This window comes from Pangasianodon hypophthalmus, chromosome 20 (assembly GCF_027358585.1).
Source record: "Pangasianodon hypophthalmus isolate fPanHyp1 chromosome 20, fPanHyp1.pri, whole genome shotgun sequence".
Lineage (NCBI taxonomy): Eukaryota > Metazoa > Chordata > Actinopteri > Siluriformes > Pangasiidae > Pangasianodon > Pangasianodon hypophthalmus.
The window spans coordinates 905,023-925,962 of NC_069729.1; the positions used below are offsets into that span (position 1 = coordinate 905,023).

Sequence of the window (20,940 nt, forward strand, 5' to 3'; positions counted from 1 at the left end):
GATGATTACTTTCATCATGTGGTGGTGTGTGTGAGCAGGTTGTTTAGTGTAGTGTTAATACTATGTGTGTGTGTGTGTGTGTGTGTGTGTGTGTGTGTGTGTGTGTAGTGGACTGGGTCCCCGTGCTGAGAGAGCTGGTGTCCGTGGGCGTGAAGCTCTTCGCGATGTGTGTGTCCTGCTCTCTCTCTCTCCTCACCATCTCCGTCGGCTGGCTGTTTTATCGCCCCCTGCTGGCGGCGCTGATCGCTGCGGTCGCCCTGCTGCCCGTCCTGGTCACACACGCTCGCAAAGCCGAGAAGAAACACCAGTGACGACGACAGAGTGCGGGACGGTGAATTCACAAACGCCGATTCAGTCATTATACGGACCATTCCGACTCCTGCTGCTCATCTCTCTCACACACACATACACACACACACACACGAGCAGTATGGCGTGACTCGAAATACAACAGGAGTGTGGATTCACGTGGCCGGAGTTCTCTGTTACGGACTGATGTTACAAACCAAAGCTACACACACTCCTAACAAGAATGTATGTTTATATTTAAAGACACTGTACAACAGTTACTGATAAATCACCCTGAGCAGCTAAAAAAAAAACTCTCACTCCGACAGATAACTCGCTCGGGCAAGTCTCTCAGTCAGAGACAGAAAAATCAACCTCGATAATGTGGATACGTAGATTCTGATTGGTCAGAAGATGTTGATTAATTCTCTTAATAGCAGCTCTGACAGTAGCGCAGGTTTATATTAATGCGCTCGCTCTAATACAGTACGTTATCGTTTCTATAGTAACAGCTGATTCACAGGGACGTGTACAGCGGATGCTCCGCTGACGATAAACATTCTGTAAGGAGAAATGTGTTTATGTAACATGTATGGAAGGAGTCTCCAGTGTCAGCGCTTTGTAACAGTCAGAGGTAAAGCTGTAACTTTAGGTTTTCCGACATCTTCAGGACAGAGGAGAGAACTGGAACTAACTTGTTTCACAAATTAAATGTAACTATAAACAGATAAAAAGTCCAGGTTGTTCATTAATAATTTAAAAAAAAACGTAATTGTTGTTGTGTTAGAGGAATAAAAGATACAGGGACATGCTGTTATAGGAAATTAATCAACTTCAGTGTGGAACAGTAACTGTGCTTGACCTTCAGGACGCATCCCACCATCCCACCGTTGATTATTTATCTTTAACAGCACGTCCCAGAGTGTTCGATTCCTTCCTTCTGACCAATCAGAATCCAGCATTCAGCCACGCTGTGGTGTAAATCATATGAATACAGTAATATAGACGTTATTGAAAGAAAAAAAACTTCACTTCTGTATGTTCTGTATGTTTTGATAAATATGCAAATTAAAAACATCCCCAGCCCTACATGCTCCACCCCCTTGTTCCTGGGAAACCAGTGCTGCATGGCCTTCATTTGCATACCAGAACCTGATTGGCTCTTAGAGGTTATGATGCGATAACACTTGTTTGTCATGTGTTCAAAACAAACTAATGTTTTCTTTCTTTTTTCTCAGCAAGATTTTCATCAGTTTATCTGCTGCAGTGACATTTTTCAAAAATCACTTGCTCCTAAACACGTTCAAGTCGCTTTCAATTATATATGTGTGTTTTTAAAAAAAAAAAAAAAAAGTCAGAGAAGCGAATAAATGGAACGTAAGAAAGACAAAACACAAGGTTCCTAAAAAGTTTTTCTTTAATACACAAAGATACCAAATTAGGTTTCTGTTTGTTTTGAAAGAAAGAAAAACCAAACCCAAAAAAAAAAAAAAAAAAAAAAAAAAAAAAATTCAAGTCTTGTCCAAGTGTATGCGTTCCAGAAAACACACAGACGCCGCGTTGTGTCTTTTCCGTGCTGCACGTTGGTCCTGATCATCTTTTTTTTTTTTTTTTTTTTTAAATCTTCATTGCATATTTATAATCTGAAATAACTGCATGGGCTCTCGGTGACCGATACGAGCGTATCATTTAGCAAATACACGACTCCAACGTCGCTCGTTTTACCATTGGCTCGGCACGAGTTTATATGGCGAATTTAATCATGACGTGTGTGTGTGTGTGTGTGTGTGTGTGTGTGTGTGTGTGAAAGTACAATAGAACAGCATAGCTCCTGATCTGCCTCTTTAAATACTGACAAAAACAAAAACTTCCATAACTAGCCGTTACTGGTTTCGCTTAAAAGACATAATTTGTTTTTTTTTTTAAAAAAAAAAAAGCGGTTTAACGGTTGAGCACAGTCATTTCAGGCAGGCTGATCGGGGGTTGTGGGGAAAGGGGCGTGGCTTATGTTCGGCCCCTCCCACCCCGTATAATGAGCGCAGAGTCCCGTTTGATTTACAGTAGAAGGCATTTGGTGCCCTTCTTGCCTTTCCGGGCCTGCAGCGCCGCCCTGGTGGCCATCTCGAACACCTCCCGCACGCCGTCCTTCGTCTTGGCCGAGCATTCCATGTAGCCGAAGGCGTAGATCCGATTCGCCATGTCGCGGCCTTCCTCCGCTTTCACCGGCTCCTGCAGAGAGAGAGAGAGAGAGAGAGAGAGAGAGAGAGAGGGAGAGAGAGGGAAATATTTAACATACAGCAAACTGGAGGAATCTCTAAAGGTAGTTACAACTCGTCTAATATTCCTCAGTTATTTATCTGTTTATTTATTATTATTTATTTTTTTAATAATCATCAATACGAGTCTCATTAAGTTAAAGTTCGCCGCTAAGACGACGCCGGTGGTGAATTGAGTTATTATTATTATTATTATTATTATTATTAATCAGTTCCACATTTGTGTTCGAAATTAAACAAGAAATTCTACTGTTTTTATTCTGAATTCGTTTTTGACACCAAAAGAAAATCCTGCATTTTTGCTTAAATTGTTCTTAATAATATTTTTTTCCCCTTTTCTTTTCCCCTCAACGGTTCAGTAAAAAAAATTTTTCTTCAAATAATTTAATAATAATTTACAAACATGTGTATGTTTAAATACTTTTATTAATTTATTTATTTGCCTATTTATTTATTTTTTGTTTGTTTATTTATTTATTTGTTTGCTTTAATATTTGGCTTCTGAATTTTACCCGAGACTGTTCCGACTGTTACAGTGATTTAAGGACACGGTTAAATTTGCTCCCTCGGGCTTTAAAATCATTCTTTTGTGCATCTGTGTGTTTTCTTTTCTTTCTTTTCTTTTATTTTTTTAAAGCAATTTTAGCATTAACAGCGCTGGATCTTTAAACGCATCAATTACACACTTTAACTGTGTTTATCATTTTCTAATCCTATTTTCCCACGGAGTGTTTCATTAACACGGCTGTGCTTTACGGAATATTTATCTATCTTCATAGCGTTGTCCAGGGTTACGATGCTAACAGAGCGGGCAGCGTTAGCTAGTCAGCTAGGCGAGAGGATCGGGTACCTGCTTCATCTTGGCTAGCTCGCGGCGAGTGTGTTCGTCGTTGCGCAGGTCCTTCTTGTTGCCCACCAGGATGATGGGGACGTTGGGGCAGAAATGTTTCACCTCAGGAGTCCATTTTTCCGGAATGTTCTCTGCAGACAGGAAACCACAGCTAGTCAGATCACACGCTAACAAGCCACCAAAGTCATTATCTGTTAGCTTCAGAAATTTCTCATGACTCCTTTCACATTTTTTGTCTCAGATCTCAAAGGTGGGCGTGGTTTTAAAACCCAAACAAATAAAAAAAAAAAAAAACATTTTGGAAACAAACAGATAAATTTCTTCTTAAACATCCTGTCAGGTTTGTTTATATTAGCCAGCTAGCTTTAGCAGCTAAGATTTTAGGCATTTATGAATATAAACTCTGTGATAATCCTCTCAGAAATCCTGTCAGGTTAGCTCATGCTAGCTAGCTAACTGAGTAGCATCAGAAGTAAAGATTCTAAACATTTATAAATATTAAAACACTAAATCCTGTCAGGTTAGCTCTTTTTAGCTAGCGTTAGCAGTGAAAATTATGACCATTTGTAAATTTGACCCAAACATCCCCCCAGATTATAAACATTCATCTTAGCTTAGCTTAGCCAACTAGCTAGGGCTATAAATTAATGTATAGAAGAGAAACCATTTTAAGTAAGACTTAAGAATTCTCTGAGAATTCCTGTCAGGTTAGCTCATGCTAGCTGGATGGTTAGCATTAGCGGTACGTATTATGAACATCAAAATGACAAAATGGGGGGAAAAATCCTGTCAGGTTAGCACTTTTTAGCTAGCATTAGCAGTGAAAATTATGACCATTTACCCAAACATTGTCTCAGATTAAAAACAGTTAGCAAATGAGCTAGATTTATTGGTGAACATGTAGAGGAGCATTTTGTTTGTATTTGATATAAAATCCTCTCAGAAATCCTGTGAAGTTGATAAACAAGTTTTTTTTATGAATATGCTAATAATTTCCTCAGAAATCATGTCCGTATAGCTAATTTCCGCTACGACTATTTATAAATCTGACTCTCAGGTTAGCTTGTGTTAGCTAGCTAGCTAGGATTAGCTAGTAAATGTTACAAACCTTTCTGAATTTGACTTAAAAGGAGTCTTGGAAATTTTCAGTTTATATTCAAAAATATAAAATGAATAAATAAAGAAACAAGTGTAAAATAATAAAAAAAAAAAAGGGAATTTTGAAAATAGAGGTCAGTAAAATTGTTACGCTAATTCTAGGCTAACTGTGATGGAGATGAGTAAAGGTGATGGTGATGGTGGTGGTGGTGATGATGGTGATAATGATAATGATGGTGGTGATGGTGATGATGGTGGTGGTGGTGATGATAATGATGGTGGTGATGATGATGGTGGTGATGATGATGGTGATGGTGGTGTGATGATGGTGTGGTGGTGGTGATGATGATAATGGTGGTGGTGGTGATGATAATGATGGTGGTGATTGTGGTGGTGGTGATGATGATAATGGTGGTGGTGATGATGATGATGATAATGATGGTGATGATGATGGTGATGGTGGTGGTGGTGATGGTGGTGGTGATGATAATGATGATGGTGGTGGTGGTGATGGTGGTGGTGGTGATGGTGGTGGTGTGGTGGTGGTGATGATGATAATGATGATGGTGGTGGTGGTGATGGTGGTGATGATGGTGGTGATGATGATGGTGGTGATGGTGGTGATGATGATAATGATGATGGTGGTGATGATGATGGTGGTGGTGGTGATGGTGATGATGGTGGTGATGATGATGATGATGATAATGGTGGTGGTGGTGATGATGATGATGATGATAATGGTGGTGGTGGTGATGATGGTGGTGGTGGTGGTGATGGTGATGATGATGATGGTGGTGATGATGATGATGATGATAATGGTGGTGGTGGTGATGATGATGATGATGATAATGATGATGGTGGTGATGATGGTGGTGATGATGATGGTGGTGGTGATGATGATGATGGTGGTGGTGATGATGATAATGATGGTGGTGATGATGATGATGATAATGGTGGTGGTGGTGATGATGATGATGATGATAATGGTGATGGTGGTGGTGATGATGATAATGATGGTGGTGATGGTGTTTTTTTAGTTTGTTGTGTGTTTTAGGTGTCTGTGCGGTGAACTTTACCGAGACTGTCAGGACTGTCGATGGAGAAACACATGAGGATGACGTCGGTGTCGGGGTAGGAGAGCGGACGGAGACGATCGTAATCTTCTTGTCCTGCCGTATCCCACAGAGCAAGCTCCACCTGAACACACAAACACACGTTTCCTCAAAATGAGTTTCGCGTATCGGATTGTGGATATAAAAAACATTAAGCACATTCTTATGTTCACGTGACGTGTAAGCGATGATTGTAAGTCATAAATTCCAAACAAAAAAACCTAGATAAAGTCTTTTAAACTAATTTGTGTATCAAAGTGTTAAAATATTCATTTTCGATAAATTAACATTCGTCTGACCTTTAATCGTGACCCATCACATCATCTTTTCATATTATTATTATTAGCATTACGTAATTTCCGTTAATTGTTTTTTCTTCTGTAAAATATCCATGACGACAGAGCGATTTTGCACGTGACGATTATCAGAAAACGTATCAGAAAACCAATCGTCAGCATGGACGTGTTTTCCGGACTGTTTTCGAAACTAGCTGTGTTTGCGACTGCGTTTTCTATTTGCGCATGCGTAAATTGTGACGTAATGTTTATGATGCCTTGATGGGGGCGGGGTTAATACTACGAGGCGTGTTTGTATCTGACGTGACGTTAGTGTCAGTCGACCGCGTTTTAGAGCCTCGAAGCATCGGCACAATCGTCTGTTCGCCGTATTTTCCTTCTTGAACATCGACTGTGACTCAGGCCTCTCGCAATACTTACGTTATCGACGTATCGTTCGATATATGGACGTGGCCTTGATCATTTTTGCTGACTTCGATATTCCGAATTGTGTTTACTTGCGTGTTTGTTGACATAAGAACGAATGTCACCAATATTTTAACAATTCGTGCTGCTTCTGTCCTCGAACTTCGAATTTAAGATAAAAATGCACAATCTAATGCAAAAACCATGTCTTTGAATTTAAGACGTGTAGCAAGCACCTGACACGCAAGATATTAAAAATGCACTAACAATGTTTTTTTTGAAGAAGAAAAATCTAGAAAGAAAAGTTCTAGTGTTTCAAATAATGCAGTTCGAGTCAATAATGTCGGGGATCGACCCGCTGAAGCCGTGTGAGATGAAGCTGATTTGCATTTTCGTTTGAATTATGTCGCAATTTATGCGTCTGCAAACAGAATACAAATACAAATACAAATACAAATACAAATACAAATACGATTTTCAATTAGTTTTGAAATATAAATACTTATTTAAAGATAAATATAAATACTTCCGTACATCAGCACACACATACTGTACAGTAACGTCTCGGTTATTCAGGCTAATTATTCACGCTCTGCGTTCAGGGCTTTCGAGCTGTGATTCGACAAAAAACGAAAATCTGACACCCTGTAACCATGACGACGCTCTTACCAGTCCTAGCTACTGCCACCTAACTAACGAGGCTACACTGTTCTTCTCAGTAATGCAGACGAAAGAAAGATCTGGGGATGAGGAGGAGGTTGTTCGTTTCTTCTCTGTAGCGTGAGTAGCTACAAGTAGCTAATATTTTTATTGATTTTCTGCCTCTGAAACTGGACTCGTTTGTGCCGTTTCAGTTACCTGTTTGCCGTCCACTTCGATGTCGGCCACGTAGTTTTCGAACACGGTGGGGACGTACACCTCGGGGAACTGGTCCTTACTGAAGACGATGAGGAGGCACGTCTTCCCGCACGCGCCGTCTCCGACGATCACCAGCTTCTTACGGATCGCTGCCATCTCTCTAGAGGAACACAGAGCCTGGGTTACAGACACGAACCAGAACCGGAGGTACGCTTACGTAATTTACGTGCAGCTGCTTTTACAGGAGAGGATGGATTTGATTTCATAAATTACGCAAACTTTAAACAAATTTAGCCTGTTTTTTTCCCCCCTAGAAATAGCGCTAACTGGAACGCACTGTAACCATGACAACGCTTTTACCAGTCCTAGCTAGCTAGCTCTCTAGATCAGATTTATTATCATCAGTATATATTTTGTTTTGGTTACGCTGCAGTGTTGGAGTTTAGTTAATGAAACACTTTCTGCTCCACCGAATTAAATCTCCTCATTTTCACTCAGTAACTGCGCTCAATTTTCACCAGTGATTTTACTATTACTATTATTACTACCACTACTACCATTATTACTATTTCTACTACTACTATTACTACAATTACTAATATTATTACTATTATTTATACCATTATCAATACTACTATTATTATTATTACTACTATTGCTACTAGTACTATCATCATTATTATTATTATTATTACAACTACTACTATTACTAGTATTACTATTACTACCACTATTACTAGTATTGCTATTACTACTACTACTACTACTAATAATAATAATACAAGCTAGAAGTGCTTTAGAGAAATAAAGAAACGAAGAGTAATCAAAAATAAATCAGGCCAATAATATTATTATTAATAATAATAATAATGGAATAAATAATAGCAGCAACAAAAAGAAAAAAATAACAATATAAAAAAATTCAAAAACATTAAATAAGTGTTTAAAAATTGAATAAAAGTACAATAATTTCCTAACGATTGCCTTTTTAAAATTTATTAAAGATTGACATGTCACACTTTATCCATTTATAGTTACAGTTAATGTTCATGAAACGTTCATGAAGTTAGTTCCTGTTGTCGCTTACGTTATAGCAGCTATAAACAGTCTTTCCCTCACCAGCTTCTCTTTATTCTCTCTCTCGAAGTTAAAAGTCGAAGGACAAAAAAAAAATGCGGCTTGTTACGCAAGAAGAAGCGTAAACTTCTCTGTTACAGCTTTACCTCTGACTGTTACAAAGCGCTGACGCTGGAGACTCCTTCCATAAATGTTACATAAACATCTCCTTACAGAAAACTTCTCCAAATAAACGATTTTAAAAAATTAATTTCTTATTAGCTGAGCCGCTGTATGAGTGCCTGTGAATGAGCTGTTACTATGGAAACGATAACGTATTAGTTATTTAACGAGTGCATTAATATAAACCTGCGCTACTGTCAGAGCTGCTGTTACAGAAAATTAATCAACACCTTCTGACCAATCAGAATGGAGAATTTAAGTATAAATTATAATAAAGTAGCAGAAGCTAGCAACAGCGATCTTCTTCATCATCATGTGACAAATTTTGCAAAAATGAAAGAAAAAAAAAAATCTGCATCACTCAATGCATCACAAACCTTCGCGAGGAAAAGGAAGGATTTAAACGTGGTACGGAATTAAATCACGAAGTTTATTTTTCGTTTAACGGAAATTATCGTGCGACGTTTCAATGCAGAATTTTTCACTATAAAATAAACAAAATGTGAAAATGTCGTTTGCTTAAACGACGAAGCTGTAGTTTAAACTACTGCGCAGACATATTCAATGATTTCTCTAACACTCCGTTTCTTTTTTCATCATCTTTCTGTGTTTTAAATGATGAGTTAATACCGAGATACCGCGATACATTCTCTCACTCCGGTATCAAACCGAGGAAATGTCACACCGTTACAGCTGTAAGCGTAATCTCCTCAACACAGGAAATAAACCGGCTTCATCCAGCACATTTAAACCAACAAAACAAGCTGTTACAAGAGTTTTAAGGCTGATTTTATTTTTCTACAAATATATAAAAGTGGCTTGGATCATGAAAACCATTAGATTAATTAAATAAACAATAAACAGTGTCGATTTGAACTTAAGCTTAAATCTGTTTAACGGGAATTCTACTTTCACATCACTTTTAATACTCCATTTCTGCCTGTTCAAGCTCTAAACACAATATTTACAATTATTTTCGATATCAGACGCTAATAATTTAAGAAAGCTATTTAGCTTAGCTTAGCTTAGCATAAGACCCATAAGCGGAAGTACGATCTGTTCCAACGAAAACGGCCCTTTGTTTGGCCGAATAAAACTCTCAATCGCAGTCTTTCTACCGAACTGTAACATCGCTGAACATCACGGATCCCTTCTTAAGCGACACACACGACTTATATACGTACTATTTATGTTATTAATATTTTTTTTTACCTTGTGTTTGATGCTTAGCGAGCGAGTTTTTCCGGTCTCTCCCACCCAAAGCGTCAAGCACAACGGAGCAACTGTCACTACCGCGAGCTCCTGCCCGACTATCACTGCGCATGCGCAACACAACCACGCATGCGCATTGTTGTCCAGTGGCCGTGATGCATCACGCATGCGCGCCTCCGTTTAGCGTATAACCCCTATACAAGCAATGGCTGCATTTACGTATACAGCTTTACATTTTTGTTTTATTTATTTTTTTTTTTTTGCTTCATTGTTTTTTTACATTACATAAAACTGAAAAATTGAGTCATTAAGTAGCTGGTTAGCTAATTTAATTAAGTTTAAAAGTAAAGCAGTACTTGTACAAAATGGCCGCCATTTTGACAGCAAAATAAAAGTCAGTACAAAAGGCAGAAAAATATATATAATTTTTTATTTTAGGAACCTTAGCACAATAATAATAATAATTCATAATATATCAAGAATACTAAAATATTTGTCATCTAGTATTACAACTTGAATATGAAAAATAAAAGTTCATTTAGTGCTTGGTTTCTCGGTGGAGTCCTCAGCTGGCTGTTCTCCAGCTGCACACACCAGCCTCTCCTTTATCTTCTTATTGGTGCTTATCATGAGGAAAGGACTGAGCGTGGCGTAGCAAGATGAGAAAAACACTCTCATGTCCGCCACCACAGCCGGGACCTGGGCCACGGTCAGCATGTAGATCCAGATCACGTTATCGATGCCGAAGAACACGGTGTACAGCACCACCAGCATGACCACGGTCTTCGCCGCCCGCATTTCCATGGAGGTTCCTTGCTGAGCACGTCGGATGGACCTGACCTGCCTGCTGTGTTTGTGCAGGAGGACCAGGATGTAGCTGCTGGACGCCAGCATGACGGCCACGAAGGTGAAGTCTCGCGTCGAGAGCGCCGCGCCATTCACCACGTATGACAGGTTGTCACGGAAGTCGACGTGACAGAAGCCGAGGTTGAGGGTGAAGGCGGGCACGGTGCCGTTCCGAGGTGCCATTGAGAAAAGCGGAGCGCCGATGCAGATAATCATGTTGAGGAGCCACAGTCCTACGAAGGTGGGTATGACCAGGTGCGGGAGACGAGGTTTCAGTTTGGTCAGGTGTGGCCCGGCGGACGGTGCGATGGTCAGCGCTTGGAAGACGCTCAGCATGCAGGTGAGGCAGACAGAGAGGGCGCGGCTGATGCGGTAGGCGTAGATCACCACTTTGCAGCCCGGATCGTCCAGCAGGTTGCGCAGGCCGAAGATGACCATGGTCTGTGGCACGCCACGCGTCAGCAGTAGCAGCAGGTTGCTGAAGGCCAGATGAGCCAGGATTCTGTCCACGGGCTGCAGGCGTGACTCTACGAAAGTGATATGAGCGTACGCCATCAGCACGGACGCGTTACCCAGAATTCCCAGCCCCGTCTGCAGGAGGAACGAGACCCCTTTAATGGTGATGCAAAGGTCCATGGAGCCTGGTTTCTGAGTCACACAGCAAGACCGAGACAGTCAGGAAATGCAGCACGGAACGTATTACTGAAGAACTGAAGTTTTTTTAAAAAATAAATTATATATATTAGCACCTTTGCCTGACATGACATTAATATCTGGAATGGATAAAAGCTCACCTGGAACTTCTTCTTGCGACGGCTCACGCGCATTTGTAGTCTTCATCGCCAGGGATGGAAGTAAAGATATGCGAATTTATAATGTGTGCTTTTCCGCTGGGGCCCCGACGCACGCCGAAACAAAACACCGCAAGATTCCAAGTAACCATGGAAACCAGAGTCACCAAGGAAACCGAGTGCGAGCCACACCTGCTTACCGCACAATTAACCTTTTAGTGAAAACAAATACACATGCAGGAGTGAAGCACCAACATGCAGCACACGAACATCCAGCAGTGAGCTCACTTTAAAGGAAGATGGAGTCAGAGTTAGGGACACACACTGAGACGAGCCGAGACTCCTAAAGTCCGCACTTCTCACTGGAGGTGTGTTGGTTGGTGTTAATAATCATGAGTCAGTCAGTTAGGGAAGAGCAGCAGCTTGTGTGCTTCAGGATGGCGGGGTTTAAAGCATTTTTTTTTTTTAAATAAAAGAGATTGGATATTTTTTTCCAATCTCTACATTTTACTAATCAAGTACACTGCAGTCAGGGTTGCCAGATCTGTGCAACCAAATCAGCACAACGGATATGAAATATTAAAAACACACAGTGAACAGTTCTATCACCATATAGTCAGAGAAGGTGTGGTGTGATGGAGCGGAGTTCTTGTTCCTGTTCCCAAAGTTGATGATTTTCCTCTAAAAGCACTGAGTGTTTCATTCCTCTTACACCACAGCAATGGGTCAACGATTATATATCATTTTTTTATTTATTAAAGTATGGCGCATATCTTTTTCCATTTATAGTTACATTTAACACTGTGGAACGTCCACGAAAATGAGTTCGTTCCTGTTGTCGCTTACGTTACAGCAGCTATAAACAGTCGTTACCTCAGCAGTCTCTCTTTATTCTCTCTCTTCAAGTTAATAAGACAAAAAAAAATTAGCAGCTCGTCATGTTACAGAGAAACTGCAAAGAAGCGTAAACTCCTCTGTCCTGAAGACGTCTGAAAACTTAGTTACAGCTTTACCTCTGACTGTTACAGAGCGCTCACACTGGAGACTCCTTCCATAAATGTTCATTACATAAACGACTTCTTACAGAAAACGTCACCGTATCGATGATTATACACGTTCTACTGCCGTACATGTCCCTGTGAATGAGCTGTTACTATGGAAACGATAACGTATTAGAACGAGCGCATTAATATAAACCTGCGCTACTGTCAGAGCTGCTGTTATAGGAAATTAATCAACACCTTCTGACCAATCAGAATGCAGAATTCGACAGCGTTGCGGTGTACAGTGTTTTACTGTTTTGTTCATTTAGATGTTTAAAAAAAAATAAATAAAAATCATAGGCTATGTCGTCGAGTCGAAATGCAGGTTAGTCGGAAAACAGTGTGTATGAAGCCGTTTTGTAATCTCTGTCCAAAACATTTTTACATATTTACAGGAAAAAAAAAAAAAAAAAATACTGAATGGATTAACAGCTACAAAGGGCTACACGAGCTCTCGTACGTTTAATCTTTAACGTCCTCGAGGAAATCAAAGGGTTTGGAATTCACTTTTCTGACTCTGAGCTCAAAATTATTTACTGTGCTGTGGGACGAGATGTTTTTTTGAAAAAATTTTTTTTTTTTTTTTCCTTTTGGACGCCTTTACCCAAGTGTATGGCGACAGGTTAATTAGATTAGACCCCATGGAGCGTCTGATTTCCCTCAGGTTTGACGAGGACAAGCCTACGCACGCAAGACTTTTACTTCTGAGTGCCTGAGCTTTATCATTTTATAAACAAAATTTACTAAACATCCACAGATTTTCCGTGAGGCCTGAAATACTGGAAAGAGAGATCAAAAAAATTTTTTTTAATAAATATATGTGATGTGATTAATCAAAGAAAGAACTATTATGAACTATTAGTCCAGCCATGACTGCGAAGCTGTTTGTCTCTTTATTGTCACAGATTAAATAAATCAGCGTCTCTCGGGACTCATTAGCTGAACCCAGATGAGGAACATTACAGCGTGTACCTGCTAATTAGATCATCAACGATGGGACGAGTGTTAATGATGTTCTAAAGGTGCTATAAAAACACCGCTCGTTTATTCATTTAAAAAAAAAAAAACATTGTGGTTAGCATGGCTAACATGGACAGTGTGGTTAGCATGGCTAACATGGACAGCGTGGTTAGCATGGCTAACATGGAGAGTTCTGATTACTTTTGGATTACTTCAAGGTCACATATGTAAATAAAGTGAAGAGAAAAGCAACATGAGCAACATCAGCAACATCACAAAAGCATTTCAGAGAACAGCTTTAGAGTTTCAGCTGAAGTTATGATGGAAATGAGAAGTGAAGTGACAGTGGAGCACATTTCTGCAAGAGCAGTGACCAAATCTGAAGATCAAAAGTCTTATTCATTTTCATGATTTTGCAGCGTGAACTTAGAAGCTTTGTTATACAGTGTGTATATTTACTAAACACATTATTTGTTTAAAGGTTTGTTCAGCAAAAAATCCAGTCTTTTATATATTCTTTGCACATTTTGTTCTTATACATTCAAATTTCATTAACTAATGTTAACAAGTACAAGGAAGAAATGTCATTACCCTCACACACAGCATTAAAAAAATCTACATGTACATTGGGCTATTTCAAAATACATGTTGATCAAGGCCGTGATCTTTCCTCTTTTCACCAACCGAGCTTGGGATGCTGGTGGGAGTTTCCATTACCGGCTTTGCAGTAGGCATCCCGTATACCGGGAGTGGACGAAGTGGGGTGAATGGATGGATGGAGTGGAGTGAGGGGATGGTGTGGGGTGAATGAATGAATGGATGGAGTGGGGTGGATGGATGGAGTGTGAATGGATGGAGTGGGGTGAATGGATGGAATGGAGTGTATTAATGGATGGAGTGGGGTGAATGGATGACTGGATGGAGTGGGGGTGAACGGATGGAGTGGGGTGAATGGATGACTGGATGGAGTGGGGGTGAATAGATGAATGGGTGGAGTGGGGTGAATGGATGACTGGATGGAGTGGGGGTGAATAGATGAATGGATGGAGTGGGGTGAATGGATGAATGGATGGAGTGGGGTGGATGGATGGAGTGGGGGTGAACGAATGGAGTGGGGAGAATGGATGAATAGATAGAGTGGAGGTGAACGGATGGAGTGGGGTGAATGGATGAATGGATGGAGTGTGAATGAATGGAATGGAGTGGATTAATGGATGGAGTGAGGTGAATGGATGACTGGATGGAGTGGGGGTGGATAGATGAATGGATGGAGTGGGGGTGAACGGATGGAGTGGGGTGAATGGATGAATGGATGGAGTGGGGTGAATGGATGGAGTGTGAATTGATGGAATGGAGTGGATTAATGGATGGAGTGGAGTGAATGGATGAATGGATAGAGTGGGGGTGAACGGATGGAGTGGGCTGAATGGATGGAGTGGAGTCAATGGATGGAATGGAGTGGATGAATGGATGGAGTAGGGTGAATGGATGGAGTGGATGGATGAATGGATGGAATGGATGGAGTGGGGTGAATGGATGGAGTGTGAATGGATGGAATGGAGTGGATTAATGGATGGAGTGGGGGTGAATGGATGGAGTGGGGTGAATGGATGGAGTGGGGTGAATGGATGGAGTGGATGGATGAATAGATGGAGTGGTTTGAATGGATGAATGGATGGAGTAGGGTGAATGGATGGAGTGGATGGATGAAAGGATGGAATGGAGTGAATGGATGAAAGGATGGAATGGAGTGAATGGATGAATGGATGGAGTGGGGTGAATGGATGGAGTGGATGGATGAATGGATGGAGTGGAGTGAATGGATGAAAGGATGGAATGGAGTGAATGGATGAAAGGATGGAGCGGAGTGAGTCGTGTTCATTTCTACCAGAATAGGGGACGTTCCCAGCTAATTCACGCTCACCTGTGATCCTGCACACCAGGGAAATCCAAAGCACTAACTAACACTAATAATTTTAGCTAACCTAGCTAACTCGATTTCCGTACTTAAATGCTTGTTTATTTTAGAAGTCGAGTCCTGCAATAAAGACCTCGTCTTCACAGCTGGAGGGCAAAACACTGTACTGTGATGATTTTCTCCTTTATAGACAAAATAATTTAGAAATTTCCATGACTTTTTCCAGCAGGAAAATCATTGTGATAAATAAACAGCTTCAGCGTGCCTCTAGAGCAGACTGATTAGAGACGGGTGTTATTCGCTCGTGCACCAGGAGGGGGCTCACGTGAGTCACGACCGGCAAGAGAACCAGAACTATAATCAAGTAGCTGTCTACACTGCGTTATGTCAAAAGATTTAATACTTTGGTTTTAAATGGAAAAAACTAATCCTGATAGTGTTCCCATTTTTCTTTTTACAAAATGTCCGATTACTTTGTTTTTTGACGTAACTGTAGCGGATTACAGTTACCAGTTTTTCGTATCCTGATTACATAACTGCGTTGCATGTGGTTCAGTCTCATGTGAATTTAAAGCAGTGTTGAAGATGAAATCATGGTGTGTAATGGAATTTACACTAACCCTGACTTGTATATAGGGCCTTTCGCACCGCGGGAACCTTTTCATAGTACCTGAACTAATTGTGGAACTACCCACTTTTTGGTGTTTTCGCACCTCTGGAACTGGGTGTGATTTTAGTACCGACTGCCTTTTTCGAGAACCAAATGAGCTCCTACTCCGGAGCAGGGTCTAACCAGCACAACTGGTACTATCCGTGACGTAAGTAGACGTTGATTGGCCAAACGCGTAGGAAAACGCCGTCACCCGCCATGATTTAAAGCGCCGTGTAAACATACTGTAGTGTCGACTTATTTCGCAAGTATGGAGAACAGCGATAGATGGACGCGAGACACGACAAACACACAGCTCCGATCACAGCGTCCTCCATCCTCCGGTTGTTTACGTTGTTCTTCTTTCTTTCCGTTGTTGAACACCGCGCACAAATGACGTCGCTGTCGACCGGCTTACGTCACTTCCTAGTGCCCGCTGTCGGTGCGAATGCAGCCCTTTAAACGGTACTGGGAAATAGTTCACGCAAAATCGCCCAGTACTTTAGTCCTGTAAATTTAGTTCTGGAGCTAAAGCCGTGTGAAAGGCCCTACTCTCTCTCTCTCTCTCTCTCTCTCTCTCTCTCTCTCTCACACACACACACACACACACACACACACACACACACACACACACACACACACTGAGATTGCTGCCTCTTGCATGGCAGTTGTTGATCAGTGTGTGAAGAAGCGTGACACCTCCGCTGACACGTCCAGGTGTGTGGTGGATCAGTCAGGTGAACATCATTCGGATAATGAGAAGCAGGTGGAGGCGAGGCCTCAGTGGGCGAGCACTGGACCGTGCAGTTCCTCTCGCTCCCTGTGGTTCTCTCAAAAAACTCCTATAAGAGTGACAGGAGGTGCTCAGCGCTTGACAGGACACGGGAAGAGGTGTTGAGAGTCGCAGCACCTTTCGGTCTTTATTATACCTCGGTCCAGCAGCACAAGTAGGAAAGACTTCACAGACGGTTCAAGATTTTAAAAAAATCTGATGCTGATTTGCAGCGTCACGATCATCGGTATCTTTGTGCGATTAGCGATGGACTCTGAGCTCCTAACGCGCGGCCTCCTGTATCTCTCTCTGGCCATGGCGGGAATCCCAGGCAACATCGCCGTGATCTACGCCTTCCTGACGGCGCTGCACCACGAGCGGCGTCTCCTCACCGCCGACGCCATTGTGCTGCACCTGGCCCTGGCCAACCTGCTGGTGGTGGCAGTTCGCTGCGTGCTCGAAGTTTTCGCTACCTTCCAAATCGTCAACGTTTTCGACGACGACGGTTGCAAGGGCGTCATTTTCGTCTACAGGACGGCGCGTTCGCTTTCCATCTGGCTCACCTTCGTGTTGAGCGCCTACCAGAGCCTGAGCATCGCACCCCCGGGGTCGCGCTGGGCAACCGCCCGGGACCTTTTCGCCCGGTTCCTTTGGCTCATCTTCTTGGTCGTGTGGATCATCAATGTCTCCGTGAGCTCGCCTTCCATTGTTTTCGCCGTGGGCGCCAAGAACAACTCCAAGCTGCTCCAGAACAGCATCAACGTGCAGTTCTGCTTCATCAATTTCCCGTCTGTGAGCGTCAAGGACACCAACGGAGCGGTGCAGACGGTCAGAGACGTGGTGCCCATGACGCTGATGACCACCGCCAGCCTCATCATCCTCGTCTTCCTCTACAAACACAGCCGGCAGGTCAGAGGTATCCGAGGCGGAGGCGGAGGCGGTGGCGGCGGTGGAGGAGGAGGAGGAGGAGGGGGAGGTTCTGCCGAACGCAGGGCAGCCATCACTGTGGTCACGTTGGTGACGCTGTACGTCGTGTTGTACGGAGTGGACAACGGGCTTTGGGTTTACACCATAATCGTGAAACAGACGATGTCGTCTGCGCTCATCTCAGACCTGCGCATCTTCTTCTCGTCCCTGTACGCCGCCATGAGCCCCGTCGTCATCATCGTGTCCAATAAGAAGGTGAACAAATATCTGAGGTGCGGCAGCGAGGAGAAGACGACAGGTTGATACTCGCTGATCAGTTTAACGCTCGAACCAGCAACTGTGGCGACGCTAATCAATCTGCATGTCAGTATTAAAGTCCTGATTGCACCTTTAACAGGCCTGAACTACTGCAGTGCTGTACTTATCCCTGATACGTTCATACGAAGGGGTGTGTGTGTGTGTGTGTGTGTGTGTGTGTATGAGAGAACTAAAGTGAAGAAACGTAATATTTATATAAAAAGGACGATGGTTTGATGGAAATGCTTAGAAGTGCATTTGTGGAATAGAATCTATTTATTTTTACATTTATTATACTTTTAAACGACGACAAAAATATGTGTGTACTTTTATTACGTGACTGGACGACGTTTGATGTTCATTTTGAGATGTGTGGATATTACAGGCTCATTAGTCTTCATTAATATGCATTTATGCAAATTACATGCTTTGCATGTATTTGTATTGAATCATTTTATAGTCACCTTTTTTTAAAACTGATTTTTAGCTTCGTTTTTACATTTTATACATTTCATAAAAAAATCTATAAAAATAGCAGTAACATTAGGATTAGCAGTTGATAAATAAACACATTTAAAGGTTGACTTTGAGATGTAATTTTTTAAGATTATAAATTTAAGTTGTAATTTTTCGTCGTATGTAAAATCGTCGTGTATAAAACTAAAGCTAAAGTTAAGTGCTTGGCTGTGTGTTTAGAGTTAAAATAAGCCTGAGAATGGTTTTATTAAAGTGTGTATCAAAGCCCTGACTGCATCTTTAAAGCGTTTGGAATCAGAGAGAAAGTGAGAAAGCTTGTGGACGAAGCAGATGAAATATTTTCAGTGGGATTGTTCTGTCGCTTGGTGTTACAGCGTGACCCACGTTGCTGCTCTGAGACGCTTTCAGGAGAAACATTTGGTTGAGTTTCTGTCTGTTTCACTCATCTTTTTTTTTATTTCATCTTTCATGCAGAATTTGTTTCTGATATTTTCCTGTGGACTAAATTAACTAAAAAAAAAACAAAAACAACAACAACAACGGCAACACAATGTTGTTTATCATTAACGAAACTTTTGTGGATGCATTTTCCATTTAATAAGCGTGAAATGAGACGATACGTAAACTGCTCACTTGTTATGAAAATCTTCTCCTGTGGCTTCTTTAATGGTGATTAACACCTCACCTGTCTGTGTGTGTGTGTGTGAGAGAGAGAGAGAGAGAGAGAGAGAGAGAAATGTCCCACAGCTAAATCGTGATCGTGGTTAATTGCTTCTGGTGAGAATAAGGCCCGAAGCGCTCTGGGAGGTGAAACCTCTCTCCCTCGCTGCTGTTAATGAGGATAATACAGACGTCTTACATCATAACAGAATTAAAGCTGCGGTTCGTCAGACGCAGGGCTGATTAAAGGTGCGATATGATGATCCAGTAATTCAGCAGTGAATTCAGTACATCTCTGTTTTTTCGCCTCTTTGACTCTTTGCGCCTCACCTCCGCTTGGCAGAAGTACCTTTCTGTTCTACACCTGTGGTGTCAAACGTACGGCCCGGGACCGGCCCGATAACGCTTCTAAACCCGGCCCACCGAATGCATTCAGAATCCGTGCTCTGAACTAAAATTGTCTTGTGGATTGTAATTGAATTGAAAGAGTCTAAAAAGAAAGGAGAGCTACTCTCTGTTTCTCCACTAGGGGGCAAAATAGAGCAATAAACTCAAATGATCACAAAATGATGAAATTCTTCATTATTGTTTATTCATCTCATAAATGATCAGGGTCGCAGTGGATTCTGGGAACTCACTGAGGCAGGAATTCACACCTAGGGGGCAGTTTAGCGTAGCCAGTAGCATGTTTCTCAGAGGTTTAGCAAGATTAAAAAAAAAAAATTGATGTATTATCCAAATTAGGTCCAAATCTGGGAAGTTCAGTGGGGGCAAATACTTATGTAAGGGACTGTTTGATGAAACTACAGATTTGAAAATGAGTGTTTTGTTGTGTTTGATCCGTTTGTGTGTTTTATGATGTAAGGTTTCAGATTAGCGCTGGTAAATGAACACAGTACTGAGGTGTTATTAGTGTAATGTGGCCTGAAATCACTCTGCTTTTAATCTGCGCCAATTAAAGTTCAATTAATGGAGTGACTAATAATACTAAAATACTGATCACCTCCGAACGATCCACTTGTACGTGCTGTTTTGATTTTAGCTTCACTGCTGTTATCTGCGGCGACCTTCAGGGCTCCGTTTTAGGTCCAGTTTTATTCAGCAGCACGTCATTTCTTTCTGTTCTTCTTCTGATGACGTGGTGATCATTTTCTCTCGAGATGCAACGCTCCTGACGGCTTGAACATCCTCGACGGATCTCAGCCAATGAAAAAGGTCGATTTGTACAAAGCAGAGAGATTTCAGAGAGATTTCCTCACTCACTAGCTAATCAGAAGCAAACTATTACAATATCTCTGATTATTCTGCTTGTGTTCTGCAATACTGGCGATATAACGTACCGCATTTAGATTCATTACACGCCCGTGTCACTTCCTGCTTTCATGGTAATGATTTTGATGATGATAGCGGACATGTTTTCCATCGTATCACTGGTTAATGTTGTAAAGGTCATAAAGTGTCACGACCTCCACTTGGTTTTGTGCACAAACTGATTTTTTATGATTTCGTGACTAACGCAGGTCCTCTGTGGCCCCGTCCCCGAACCGCACGCCTGGTTCACCACCAGCGAAAAAAAGTAGAAGTTATTTATTTATTTATTTTTTATCATCTGTGCTTTTGTACACTGTCAGGAAACAAGTGCATGTTGCTTTTTCATTCGAGTCATTTAGTCCCAAAAAATATTAATTCAAAAAGAAAAAAAGTCAAAGTCAAAGTCAAAGTACTAGTTAGTACTAATCACTTGTAAGTGTAAATAATATTTAGCAAATTAAATATTCACATCTTTCATAGATTCACAGATTTATAGTTAGTTCATTAATAATTGTAAAAAGTGTTACATAAATAGATGTAGAATTAGTAGTAATAATAATAATGATGATGATGATCATGATAATAATAATAATGATAATAATAATAATAATAATAATAGGTGGTTAAGGTGTGATTAATAAACTGTGGAATTAGT

At 41.3% G+C, this 20,940-nt stretch overlaps 4 protein-coding genes across 4 annotated transcripts in view; 2 read left to right on the forward strand and 2 right to left on the reverse strand.

The window, feature by feature from the left end:
* LOC113539739 (transmembrane protein 43) overlaps positions 1-446 on the forward strand; it is a 5,798-nt gene extending 5,352 nt beyond the window's left edge. The window contains exon 12 of the mRNA XM_026935738.3: positions 109-446. Coding sequence (XP_026791539.3) covers positions 109-311 — 203 coding nt within the window. The 3' untranslated portion in view covers positions 312-446. The remainder of the gene's footprint in view (positions 1-108) is intronic.
* A 1,770-nt stretch (positions 447-2,216) lies between these two features.
* LOC113539704 (transforming protein RhoA) lies at positions 2,217-9,773 on the reverse strand. The gene is made up of 5 exons (XM_034314257.2): positions 9,635-9,773; positions 7,184-7,343; positions 5,589-5,709; positions 3,415-3,545; positions 2,217-2,517 (listed from the first exon to the last, which is right to left on the reverse strand). Exons 2-5 carry the CDS (start codon positions 7,337-7,339, stop codon positions 2,344-2,346), a joined length of 582 nt encoding a protein of 193 aa, XP_034170148.1. The 5' UTR covers positions 7,340-7,343; positions 9,635-9,773; the 3' UTR covers positions 2,217-2,343.
* A 94-nt stretch (positions 9,774-9,867) lies between these two features.
* On the reverse strand, positions 9,868-11,428 carry LOC113539453 (olfactory receptor class A-like protein 1). Its single transcript, XM_026935194.3, has 2 exons — positions 11,275-11,428; positions 9,868-11,128 (listed from the first exon to the last, which is right to left on the reverse strand). The coding sequence occupies exons 1-2, from the start codon at positions 11,305-11,307 to the stop codon at positions 10,169-10,171; spliced, it is 993 nt and encodes a 330-aa protein (XP_026790995.2). The 5' UTR covers positions 11,308-11,428; the 3' UTR covers positions 9,868-10,168.
* Positions 11,429-16,397: 4,969 nt separating this feature from the next.
* Positions 16,398-18,650, forward strand: LOC113539454 (olfactory receptor class A-like protein 1). Its single transcript, XM_026935195.3, has one exon. The coding sequence runs from the start codon at positions 16,833-16,835 to the stop codon at positions 17,841-17,843; it is 1,011 nt and encodes a 336-aa protein (XP_026790996.3). The 5' UTR covers positions 16,398-16,832; the 3' UTR covers positions 17,844-18,650.
* Positions 18,651-20,940: the final 2,290 nt, after the last annotated feature.

Bases quoted from the DNA above. Each gene is read 5' to 3' on its own strand.
- LOC113539704 (XM_034314257.2), bottom strand. From the start codon at position 7,339: ATGGCAGCGATCCGTAAGAAGCTGGTGATCGTCGGAGACGGCGCGTGC. The intron at 5,710-7,183 runs GTAACTGAAACG...TTGTGTGTTCAG, and splicing joins TCGAAGTGGACGGCAAACAG to GTGGAGCTTGCTCTGTGGGA. The intron at 2,518-3,414 runs GTACCCGATCCT...CTCTCTCTGCAG, and splicing joins AGCTAGCCAAGATGAAGCAG to GAGCCGGTGAAAGCGGAGGA.
- LOC113539453 (XM_026935194.3), bottom strand. From the start codon at position 11,307: ATGCGCGTGAGCCGTCGCAAGAAGAAGTTCCAG. The intron at 11,129-11,274 runs GTGAGCTTTTAT...TGTGTGACTCAG, and splicing joins GTCGCAAGAAGAAGTTCCAG to AAACCAGGCTCCATGGACCT.
- LOC113539454 (XM_026935195.3), top strand. From the start codon at position 16,833: ATGCTGATTTGCAGCGTCACGATCATCGGTATCTTTGTGCGATTAGCG.